This window comes from Mesoplodon densirostris, chromosome 7 (assembly GCF_025265405.1).
Source record: "Mesoplodon densirostris isolate mMesDen1 chromosome 7, mMesDen1 primary haplotype, whole genome shotgun sequence".
In the NCBI taxonomy this organism is placed as follows: domain Eukaryota; kingdom Metazoa; phylum Chordata; class Mammalia; order Artiodactyla; family Ziphiidae; genus Mesoplodon; species Mesoplodon densirostris.
The window spans coordinates 61295600-61308563 of NC_082667.1; the positions used below are offsets into that span (position 1 = coordinate 61295600).

The 12964-nt window shown below is 38.2% G+C and overlaps 1 protein-coding gene across 12 annotated transcripts in view; it reads right to left on the reverse strand.

Annotated features, from left to right (window-relative positions):
• The window catches only part of NUP98 (nucleoporin 98 and 96 precursor), a 105515-nt gene that overhangs the window by 50195 nt on the left and 42356 nt on the right, over positions 1 to 12964 (reverse strand). For all 12 annotated transcript variants that reach the window (XM_060105619.1, XM_060105622.1, XM_060105623.1 and 9 more), the window contains 2 exons: positions 9293 to 9426; positions 6257 to 6444 (listed from right to left, as the gene is read on the reverse strand). In XM_060105619.1, coding sequence (XP_059961602.1) covers positions 6257 to 6444; positions 9293 to 9426 — 322 coding nt within the window. The remainder of the gene's footprint in view (positions 1 to 6256; positions 6445 to 9292; positions 9427 to 12964) is intronic.

Below are 12964 nucleotides of genomic sequence, written 5' to 3' on the forward strand. Positions count from 1 at the left end.
CATAAATTTTACCATTTTAACCATTTTTATGTATATTTTACTACAATAAAAATTAGTAAGTAAAAAAAAACACAAGTAATTCAGGCACACATTTGTAAAAGCTGTTAAATATTAAAATATATAAATTTAGGAAAACTGCAGATGTGTTCATGTATGTTTTTGTGATTTGGAGTTTAAGGAAATAAGGTAACTGAAATATCCAAACCAAATAAATCACTATGTATGTAGAAGACCTAAATGATTAGCAAGCTTAGTTTAATTTAATATCCCCAAACCCAACAATTATGGAATAAATATTATTTTCAAATACATATGGAATGTTTATGCAAACTAACCATATGTTGGACTATTAAAGGAAGCCACAAGTTTCAAAAAACTGAAATCACCTGAAGTACTTTTTTCTTTTGCACATAAGCTAGAAATCAGTAACAAAGAGATAACTTAAAAATCTCCATGTTAGGAATTTATATTCTTGAATAACCCCAGGCTCAAAAATCCCCATGAAAATCAGAAAGCATTTATCATATAATTATTTTTTGAACATTAAGAGTACTCCATATGAAAACTTGTAGAGTACAAATAGAGCTGAACTAAAAGGAAAATTTACATCTCTAAATGCATATATTAATATTTGAAAAGAAGGAAAGTTGAAAATAAAAGCTAAGCATCCATTTAGACAAAGGACAGAAAATTAAATAGCATAAAAAGAGGGGGGAATGGACCTCCCTGGTGGCACAGTGGTCAAGAATCCGTCTGCCAATGCAGGGGACACGGGTTGGAGCCCCGGTCCATGAAGATCCTACATTTGCGGAGCAACTAAGCCTGTGCACCACAACTACTGAGCCTGAGTTCTAGAGCCGGCGAGCCACAACTACTGAGCCCGCGCACCTAGAGCCCATGCTCCACAACAAGAGAAGCCACCGCAATGAGAAGCCTGCGCAGCACAACGAAGAGTAGCCCCCGCTCGCCACAACTAGAGAAAAGCCTGCGTGCAGGCAACAAAGACCCAAAGCAGCCAAAAATAAAATAAATAAAAAATTTTTTAAAAAAGAGGGGAGAAGGGACTAAAAATAAATGTTAGTGAAAATGATAAATAAAATTAAAAATTAATGAAAGAGGAATCAGACTCGAGAGCATCAATAATGCCAGAAGTTAGTTCTTTGAAGTGGTCAATAAAACTGGTAGATCCCTGACCACATTGCTAAAATGAGAAGGCACAAAATACCCACGTCAGGAGTGAAAACACAGACATCCCCACAGATTCTACTAAAATGAAAAAGACAGTAAGGATATTTTTAAACAACTTTATGCCAGTAAGTTTGGAATTTTAATGAGCTGAAATTAATATTATAAGAACATAACTTGTCAAAAGTGACTCAAAAGAATGATGGGGCTTCCCTGGTGGCGCAGTGGTTGAGAGTCCGCCTGCCGATGCAGGGGATACGGGTTCGTGCCCCGGTCTGGGAAGATCCCACATGCCACGGAGAGGCTGGGCCCGTGAGCCATGGCCGCTGGGCCTGTGCGTCCGGAGCCTGTGCTCCGCAATGGGGGAGGCCACAACAGTGAGAGGCCCGCGTACAGCAAAAAAAAAAAAAAAAAAAAAACAAACAAACAAAAAAAAAAAAAAAAAAAAAAAAGAATGAAAAAGCGGATGTCCTATAACTTTAAAGTCAATAATTAAAACAAAACACCTTACTACAAATAACACTTCAGACTCGTATCTTCACCAGTATCCAACATCTAATGGAAGGGGGGGACAAAGGCCTATCTTACACAAAGTCTTCCAGAGAATAGAGGGAATGATACAATTTGTGAGGTCAGCCTAATTTTTATACCAAAACTGGATAAGGAAATTATAAGACAGGAACATCCAAGCCAATCTAAATCAGGAACACAGCAGGCAAAAAAGTCCCGGACAAAATTTTACATGGTGAACTCTAAAAGAAAGTAAGTTGGGCTTCCCTGGTGGCGCAGTGGTTGAGAATCTGCCTGCTAATGCAGGGGACGCAGGTTTGAGCCCTGGTCCGGGAGGATCCCACATGCCGCGGAGCAACTATGCCCATGCGCCACAACTACTGAGCCTGCGCGTCTGGAGCCTGTGCTCCGCAACAAGAGAGGCCGCGATAGTGAGAGGCCTGTGCGCCGCGATGAAGAGTGGCCCCCGCTTGCTGCAACTAGAGAAAAAGCCCCCGCGCAGAAACGAAGACCCAATGCAGCCAAAAATAAATAAATAAATAAATAAATTAGGGGAAAAAGTGTGTTTTTTTTGTGGTACGTGGGCCTCTCACTGTTGTGGCCTTTCCCGTTGCGGAGCACAGGCTCCAGAAGCGCAGACTCAGAGGCCATGGCTCACGGGCCTAACCGCTCCACGGCATGTGGGATCTTCCCAGACCAGGGCTCGAACCCGTGTCCCCTGCATCGGCAGGCGGACTCTCAACCACTGCGCCACCAGGGAAGCCCGGAAAAAAAGTTTAAAAGAAAGTAAGTTACCAAACACTATCAGGATCTATGGAGAGGGCTTAGAAGCCAACATGAAAGGGTTCCTTCTGGCCAAAGAGCGAACAACCTGGTGATCACAGAAAATATTAGCTGCAGTGGATGGAAACACAGCAACAGGGGTGGGGTGGGGGGGAGGAGAGAAGATGGTTTAATCAAATGTTTCACATGAAGAACGTACAAGTAAAAAACAAGAAACTAAATATGAAACATAAAAACAGTGTGAGGCAAATGTGAAGAGGACTGGAATCAGAAATATCAAGGTGAGACAGGTACAAAGGACAGACACAAGAAGCCAAAGAACAGAAAAGTGTCGCACAATTTGTGAAAGCAAAACTATGTGACTTTGAACACCAGGTTTCATAAGTAAAAACAAGTGACAGATTCATGTATATTTCGCCATATTTACGTCACTGCCCTCACTTGGCTTATAGGAATATAGCAATATAGGAATAAGAGTTACTTGTTTGAACTTGTATTGAACTTGTTTCCCACAACCTTGCTACATTTATTTTAGTTCAGAATTGACATACAGTAAACAGCACATATTAAATTGTACAATTCCATAAGTTTCAACATGTGTATACGCCAGTGAAACCATCATCACAATCAAGAAAAACAACATAGCCATAAATACCCAGAAGTCTCCTCATACACCTTGTAATCTCTCCTTTCTATCCCTCCAAGACCTCTCCCTCATGTCCAGGAAACAACTTGTACTTTCCAGTATTTTACATAAATGGTGTGGTGGGGGGAGAGACTATCTTGATAAATACAAGACAGAACACCAATTGGTCAAGTCATGTTTGAAACAAACATTGAAAAAAAAACTGGAAAATAAATTTATATCCACTTGAAAAAAATATATGTGTATTTAAAACCAGAAACATATCAAAATACTCTCTCTCCCTGACAGTCCTCCCTATCCCTCCTCAGTTTAAACAACACATCCTCAGAGAAGCTTTCCTTCATCATTCTGTCTCTCCTACAGTGGCAATCTCTACTTCTCCTGTCACTTGTGATTATTTTGTCAACATCTCTCTTCCCCCATAGTTTGTGACAGAGGAATGTGTCTTGTTCACAGCAACTAAGCCCGTGTGCCACAACTACTCAGCCTGTGCTCTAGAGCCTGCGAGCCACAACTACTGAGCCCGCGAGCCACAATACTGAAGCCCACGTGCCTAGAACCTGTGCTCCACAACGAAGAGAAGCCACCGCAATGAGAAGCCCGCGCACCACAACGAAGAGTAGCCCCCGCACGCCGCAACTAGAGAAAGCCCACGCACAGCAACAAAGACCCAACACAGCCAAAATAATAAAAACCCCCACAACATTGTAATCAACTATATTTCAATAAGTTATTTAAAACTTAAAAAAAGAATAAACAAACAAGCAAACGAACAAGCATATAACTTGAATAGAGAATCTGACTTAATACATCAGGGGTCGCATTTAAATTCCCTTGGGAAAGGTGCAGTTTGTTTAACAAATGATGCTGGCATAACTGGCAGAAAAAAATAAATAAAAGAACATGGGGAGTTCTGACAAGAGAAAAGACGGGTAAAATTTAAAATAGGGTGGCCAGAGTAGTATTCACCGATGTGACATTTGCGTAAAGAGTAAGACAGTTAGCTATTAGGATTTATGGAGAGAAGTGTTTTAGGCAAAGGGAACAATTGGAGCAACGATCCAAAGGCGATAGCATGCCTTTCTTGTCCTAACAGCAGCAAGGAGATTATAGTGGAGTAGACAGTGAAGACAGTAGTAGATGTGTTTACAGAGGTAATGGAACGTCAGATCTTATAGGGCCTCATTGTGCCATTCATTGTAAGGAATTCAGCTTTTACTGGGTGAAGTACGAACCGCAATTGAGTTTTGGACAGACAGTGACATGGTCTGACTTACACTTCAAAGGAATCACTGTTATAGTTGTATTCTGAACAGAATGCAAAGGAACAAAGGTAAAAGCAAAAAGATCAGTTAGCAGATACTGCAGTAATTCAGTCAAGAGATGATGGTGCCTTGGGTCAAGGTAATTAGTAGCAGTGAAGGTGGTAAGAATTGGTCAGATTCTGGATAATTTTTAAAGGTAGAACAAAGATTTGCTGATGGCTTAGATATGGGATGTATGAAAAAAGTCAATGACGATTCCAAAATTTTTGGCCTGAGCAACTAGAGTGATAGAAACGCAATTACCTGCAACAGGAAAGGCTTTGGGTGGAACAGCTTCAAGGTGGAAGATCAGTTCAGTTCTGGACATGTTAATTTTGAAATAAATGTCTATTAGACATGCAAGTGGAGATGCTGAGTAGGGCTGGATATTGGATATAAGAGTCTGGAGTTTGTGAGAGAGGTCCAGGCTGGAGATAAAAGTTTGAGAATTAGACTACAGATGATCAAAAAGTCTTGAATTAAATTAAATCACTTTGGGAGTGAGTAAAGATAATGTGATCAAGAACTGAGCCTAGGGGCACTCCAATTTTAAGAGGCCAGGAAGAAGAGGAACCATCAAGGGAGACAGAAGGAGCAACCAGTAAGATAGGAACAAAACTAAAAGAGTGGTGGGTTCCTGGAAGCCACATTTCCAGGAAAGTAAATCAAGGAAAAGTGACAGGTAACCCGTGTACTTCTGATACATCAAGTAAAGACTGTTGAGAGCAACACCACAGAAGTAGAAGCCAGGAAGGGGATACCATATTAACAGCAAAACGTGTGCTTTCCCACTCCAATCCTCTCTATTTGTATATCATATTTGTAGATCCTAAGACCTGGTGAAATTGCCCTGAAAGTTGTTGATCTGATGACTGGACTAAAAAGGGTGACTCTAAGCTGAACAATTTGCCAAATGCTGGGGACATAAACATGAGTAATACGCAGTTCCTGCCTTCAAAATAATCCAGTGATGTTCTAAAGAAATGCATAAAATCGGACTTTCCATCTTTTCTGAAGCAGCTGCCACCATACTTTTAAGAGAAAAAAAGGAGTGATAATTTTTTACACTTTATAACATTCATAGACTAAGAACTATAAGAGATGAATTCCTACTTTTTCCCCCAAAGCTTTAAAAAAAAAAAAAAAAAAAAAAAAGCTTTCCTTTCTGATTAGAAAAGTATTCGGTATTTTAAAAAAGCCTCTGTGTGTGTTTAGCAATGCATCTAGAAAAATAAACAACTTAGAAATGAAATGCCCTGAAATTATATCTCCAGAAGTTAACTACTGTTGACACTTTGGTATGTATTTTTCTTCAGTTTTTTTCCCCCATGTATATATATTAACACTCTAATAAGGCATGTTTGCATACTTTAAGTATAATTTTCAATGTTTACCAACAACTCTTCTACATCTTTCCTGAATTTATTTTCAATGTAATTACTTATTATTTTATTAATATCTATATGTATAGGAATGAAAACAAATGTGTGTACATGTATATATATTTTTTCTTAACTAGTTTGGCCAATTTGAGTTGTAAGAAAACAGTGTCTTCTGCTTAAAATAATGTAAGCACTAGCACTAGCTTATCAAAAACAAAACCAAATAACATGATATAAGCAAAACTTGAAGGATGTTAACCAAAACATGTTATGTTAACTATGATTATCCCTCAGAGTGACCGAGTTATTTTTATTCTTCTTCATGATATTCTATATTTATCACATTAAGAAAAAAAATGTATATATAACATTTGTAGCACATTTAAGTAAACAGTTTTATACTTAGTTTATATTAATATTTTACATCTAATTTAACAGAAACTCACTTGGGCATGAATGCTCCATTGGCTAAGGATGGTTCATCGTCATCTAGCCCATCAAAGAGATGTGACTTGGCTGTGCCTGTTGTTTGTAAAGCCTTCGGTCGGACTCTAGTGGCAGGGCGGGGTGTCAGTTTATAATGCGTAGGTGTCGTGAGAGCCTTCTGGGCTGCTGGATTTGTTGGTTTCAATCTCTGAAAAACAAAAAAATCAAGGAAAGTTCTAGTTTAACTCAAATATGATACTGGCCTTAAAAATCAGAAGACCAGAGTTCACACCTCATCTCTGCCATTCACCTGCTAGATCTCTCTTGGAGTCTTGGCTCCCAGAACACAAGGATTTCCCACCCAACTTTGTATGTAAGTGTGAATGCTAATGTAACTGTCTTTATTTCTCTATAATTGATTTTCATTCATCTCCCCAGCCCCCATTTCAATGGGTTTGTCTGACTTGTTTCAAAATATAATTGAGATACTGCATCTGAAGTATCTGCATCTGAAGTATATTGTAAATCGAAATGTACTAACATATTAATATTCCTTGTGCATTTCTCTTCATCTTACAAAAGAGAATAGCCTGCAGTTGTTTTGCTTTCTAAAACAAAGATGACAATATTTACATTTAATTTTAAGAAAATATAATACCAAAATAATTCTAAGCCTAATTATTTTTCAATTAAACCAAAAATCTTATCCTTCAAGAAAAACTGAGACACAGCCATAAATATTCAACTTTTTTGCAATCTACATCACTATGAAAAAATGGATAGATATTAGCTCGCATTTATCCACCATTTAATAAACGCTGATAATTACCATGAGTCAAACACTAAGAATAAAAATAATACAATTGGGACTTCCCTGGTGGCATAACGGTTAAGGATCCATCTGCCAATGCAGGGGACACGGGTTCGAGCCCTGGCCCAGGAAGATAACACATGCCGCGGAGCAACTAAGCCCGTGTGCCACAACTACTGAGCCTGCGCTCTAGAGCCTGCAAGCCACAACTACTGAGCCCACATGCCACAACTACTGAAGCCCACGTGCCTAGAGACCATGCTTTGCAACAAGAGAAGCCACTGCAATGAGAAGACCACGCAACACAACAAAGAGTAGCCCCCACTCGCTGCAGCTACAGAAAGCTGGTGTGCAGCAACGAAGAGAGAAATGAAAGAAACGAAAGAAAGGAAAGAAAGGAAGGAAGGAAGGAAGGACAGAAGGAAGGAAGGAAGGAAGGAAAGAAAAGAAAGAAAAGAAAAAGAAAGAAAGAAATTTAAAATAATAATAATAATACAATTACTCTCCCTGATTTTTGAGAGTATTACAAGTTAGTGGAGGAGACATACAACTAAATTAATTAGTCTTCAGGTTGGTTTTGATGGCACCTTTACTATGTCTCCATAGCATCTTCAGGATGTTATACATTTGTTTTCCTAAACAGTATACATGGGATTATATAACCACTTGAAATAATAATATCTAAAATATAAAACCTATCACAGTTTATTCTTCTCTTCACAATGCAGACTGTTTACACTTCAGTATCAACATACCTTCCCAAATCTCTTTTGTTATCTTTCACAATTCTGTGCCTTTGCTTGGAATGTCTTGACCTAGATCTACCAACTTCTACATATGTTCTCAAAAAAAGTTAAACCTTACCTCTTCTGAAAACCTTTATCAAACTCACCCAAGAATCTATGCTCTTCCCTCTGTGATATTTTTAAATTTTTATTAAGATAAAATTCACTAACATAAAATTCACCATTTTAATGCATTTAATTCAGTTAAGTTATAGTATATTTACAAGGCTGTACAACCACCAACCACTAAATTCCAGAACATTTCCCTCATTCCAAAAAGAAATACTGTGCCTCCCAATTCCTCTCTTTATCTCTCTCTCTTTTTTAAACATTCATTTATTTTATTGTTTTTTTTATTTGGCTGTGTCAGATCCTAGTTGTGGCATGTGGGACCTTTTTAGTTGAATCATGTGGAATCTTTAGCTGCGGCATGTGGGATCTAGTTCCCTGACCAGGGATCAAACCCGGGCCCCCCAGCACTGGGAGTGCGGAGTCTTAGCCACTGGACCGCCAGGGAAGTCCCCTCTATCTCTTGGCAAGCATGTACTTTCTGTCTCTATGGATTTGCCTATTCTACACATTTTATATAAATAGAATCATGTGGCCTTTGCGTTTGGCTTCTTTGACTTAGCATGTTTTCAAGATTCATCCATGTTGTAGCATGTATCATCACTTCATTCCTTTTTATGGCTGAATGATATTCCATTATATAGACATACAACATTGTGTTTATCCATTCATCAGTTGATAGGCTCATCTCTCTATTACTGCATATATTATACTAAAGCTGAGTAAATTTAAGCATGTATAGGTCTGATCTTCCTCACTGGATAGCAAGCTCTTAGAGAATAAATTCTTGTTTACTTTTATTAGGTATCCTCAGTGCTGAACACAGTAACTAGTCAGACATAAATGGCTAAATAATAATTTCTGTATACTGAGCAACTTACTCTATTTCTCAACACTGAACAGAATTGCTATTCCCATTTTACAGATGAAACACATTCAGAGAGGCAAAAGGAGATGCCCAATATCTCACAGACTGTAAGTGGTAAAACAGGATTAAACCAACCAAAGACTACTTTTAATGCCACAACACAGTGAGCAGAAGATCATTTCTAGAACCTAAGAGATTAAGACAAAGCTATGTAGAAATCAGGAGAAAAAAAATTTGATTTGCCACTTAAGACATTATGATGTTAGAGAAATCAGCCTCTGTGAGCCTTAGTTTGCTCAACTATAAAATGAGTATAATATCTGCCTCATATCAGGGCTGTTGAAAAGTCTCAGCCTTCACTTCCAGTTCAACACTTATTTCACTGTCATGCTGCCTTCCAGATATAAAAATAATTTATCCCCTGGCCTAGTGAAAAGCATAAATAATGTGTCTTAGAAGTTTAATTACACCTAAGTTTCTCCTACTCTGAGAACAGATTTTATAGAAACATCCTTAAACTTACCTCTTCTTTCTTCTTAGGGTCTGACATGGGATTCCGGAAGAGAGGAGAGTCCCCAAAAGGTGAGTATGTCAGACTATTGATGTGCTGTTGGAGAACAGCCTGCTGGGCAGCAGAAGCATTTGGATCTGTCAAAGCTTTTTAAAAAAAGAAAAGAAAAAGCAAGATGTCAGTCCAAGGATCCAGTGCCTTAAATCAAGAGAACTTGAGATTCTCTTCAAAATGTTCAGACTCACTCAGTGGCATTACTGGTTGAGAGCAAGGGAGCAAACTGTGAAGGAAATCAACAATCAAATAATCTAAAAGGTCAAAGATATGTGGAGCATTTCATAAGAGACAACACACACAAAATTTTACTTAGGTGTTCATTATTGCCAATAATCAAAGAAATGTAAACCTAAACAACCTTGAAGAAATTTTATATCTAACTCATTATCTATCAATGGCATAGCTATATAAAAAGGGATCAGTCTGACTTCTAGAGATGCTGCAAATTGGTTTAATGTCTAAAACAAACAATATGACAGTACACAGAGCAAGTAATGTTTTTATATTTTTTAACCTAATAATTTTAATCATGAAAATCTAACCCAAGGACTTAATTAAACTAGAAAGAAAATAAAGACATATTTGTAAGTGTTCACTGAACACCATTATTATCTGTAATGGTCAAGACTTGGAAACAACCTATGTCCAACATTAACAGTTGTAAAAATCATGATTCATCAACATGGTGGATTAAGTAGTTGTTAAAAATGACAATATGGAAATAACAAAGTATCTTTGATTTAATTTAATAAGTAAAAAATTCCAGAATAAAAAATATTAAGTATACTGAGAATATAGAGGAAGAGGGTAGCAAATGAAAATGAAAATGGCTGTTAAGGCATCCTTATATTTACTATTTGCATTTGATATTCATATTACATTTAAGTAAAAACTGAAAGGAAAAAAAGATCACCCCATTTTCTTTCAAAGTGTAAGAACAGGGCTTCCCTGGTGGCGCAGTGGTTAAGAATCCGCCTGCAGGGCTTCCCTGGTGGCGCAGTGGTTAAGAGTCCGCCTGCCGATGCAGGGGACACGGGTTCGTGCCCCGGTCTGGGAAGATCCCACATGCCGCAGAGCGGCTAGGCCCGTGAGCCATGGCGCTGAGCCTGCGCGTCCGGAGCCTGTGCTCCGCAAGGGGAGAGGCCACAACAGTGAGAGGCCCGCCTACCGCAAAAAAAAAAAAAAAAAAAGAATCCGCCTGCCAATGCAAGGGACACGGGTTCGAGCCCTGGTCCGGGAAGATCCCACATGCCGCGGAGCAACTAAGCCCGTGAGCCACAACTACTGAGCCTTCACTCTAGAGCCCGCAAGCCACAACTACTGACTCTCTGTGCTGCGACTACTGAAGCCGGCGCACCTAGAGCCTGTGCTCCGCAACAACAGAAGCCACTGCAATGAGAAACCCGCGCACAGCAAAGAAGAGTAGCCCCCGCTCGCTGCAACCAGAGAAAGCCTGTGCACAGCAACGAAGACCCAACACAGCCAAAAAAATAAAGAAAGAAAGAAAATAAAGAAATAGAAAAAAAAAAGTGTAAGAACAGACGTCATCAGACAGGAACAATGACCTACAATTGTACACGGTAAAAAGAAAACAGCAACAAAAAAATCTGCACTGTACCCTGATTGATGAAGAAACCTCTTCAGAAGATAAATATTTCAAAAAAAAATACTGATAAAAAAATCAAATCACACAAGTTACTTTAGAAATAAAAATACGTTTTCCTTTATAAACATTTAAAATAAGGCTAAAGCCAAAATATAAGATAATCTATGGAAAAGAAGTGCCACAAACAAAAAATTTTGAAAAATTTAATACAATGGAGCAGAGTGGGGGGTGGGGGAGTGGAGAGACAATAGCAGCATCAACAACAAACCCAAAACAGACAGTTAAAATAAAATTAATGAAAAGAGGTAGATCCACCATAGTCAAATTAAGCATTCTTAAAACTGGATGTATTCACTAAATACTAAAACACTGTATGTTGATATTTTAGGAGAGGGTACAAATTTGCTCAGGATTGTGAAACCCAGAGATGTCAATTTAATGATCATATAGTAAAGCATCTGTATTCAGAAAGTTCCTAAATCCAATTTAAGACTACTGGTGAGAAAAAAATACAGAAAAGTAGCCACCCAATAACATAATGTTGTTCTGTGGACTATTCAATAAGACTAAAAAATCCCTGGATATTCTTAATGAACTCTGATATTCACTAGTCGGTTTGTTACCTGATAGCCAATTATACACTAAAAAAACACTGATCAGGGACTTCCCTGGTGGTCCAGTGGTAAAGAATCCGCCTTCTAATGCAGGGGACACAGGTTCACTCCCTGGTTGGGGAACCAAGATCCCACATGCCACAGGGCAACTAAGCCTGCGCTCCACAAGTACTGAGCTCGCGTGCCTCAATGAGAGAGCCTGCGTGCCGCAAACCACAGAGCCCACGCGCCCTGGAGCCCACACACCACAACTAGAGAGAGAAAAACCCGCACGCCACAACTAGAGAGAAGCCCACGCGCAGCAACGAAAGATCCCGTGAGCTGCAACTAAGATCCAACACAGCCAAATAAATAAATATTTTTAAATAAATTAATTAATTAAAAAAAAACACTGACCAGCACTAGCTGATCCCACCATATAACAAGTATAGGTCACCCCTCCTGGGTATGCTCAAATAAAAATTCCCTCAACAAATTCAAACATACATAATTAGGAAAGTGTGTGAGAATGTCTTTATTTCTGTATGTTTAAATATGAAATCTTCTCTGTTAACTGAATTATTTCAAATAAAATACAGAAAAGAGAGCTGATAAGTTAGGAAAAATAAGAGAATAAGCAAGCATAAGCGCTAGTTAAGCTATCATTTACTGGTGTTATATTCAGTTCTGGTCAAAATAATTTGAAAACATACTGAAAAACCGTATCATGACCAAATGATTAAAGAGATAGAAAAAAGGTATAAAAATCAAGTCTTTTGAGACCAGAAGAAACTGATACTTTATCTGAAAGAAAGGCAATAGGTTACCACAAAGAAATTGTAGGAGACTTGATTTTGCTTAGCTTTAGGAGGTAGAAGTAGAACTACTGGGTGGAAATTCTATAAAGGCAGGTTTTGGTTTCTAAACAACCTGAACAAAACAATGGACTGGACTAACCTGTAAGGAAGCCACCATAGCTGAGGCTTTTAAGTAACGGACTCCCACAAGCTCTAAAGCACCTTATAACTAAGACCCTGTGATGCAAAGATGTACATTCTAAATCAATACAACTACATTTAAATGAGCAGAAACACTACTGTATATAACTGTAATATCAAATTCTTGTCAGGACCTTTTAACTGGCTTTGGGAAAAGATGGATTATTAAAAACCATTCAAAAGCTATCTATGTAAATAGCAGGTTATGGTATTTATGCTACCTCCTACTAAAATCAAAACTAAGGAAAACAAAATTTGAATATAATTTTATGATAAAACTGATTCTAATTTTCACAGAGAAATTAGAGTTCTAATTCACCTCTGCTAGCTCCAAAGACCTAACTAAAATCTATGGATAAAACAAATTAAAATATCTACACAGCCCACAATGACAAAGGATAGGAAGGTAGTAAATGAACAGATGAGAAAA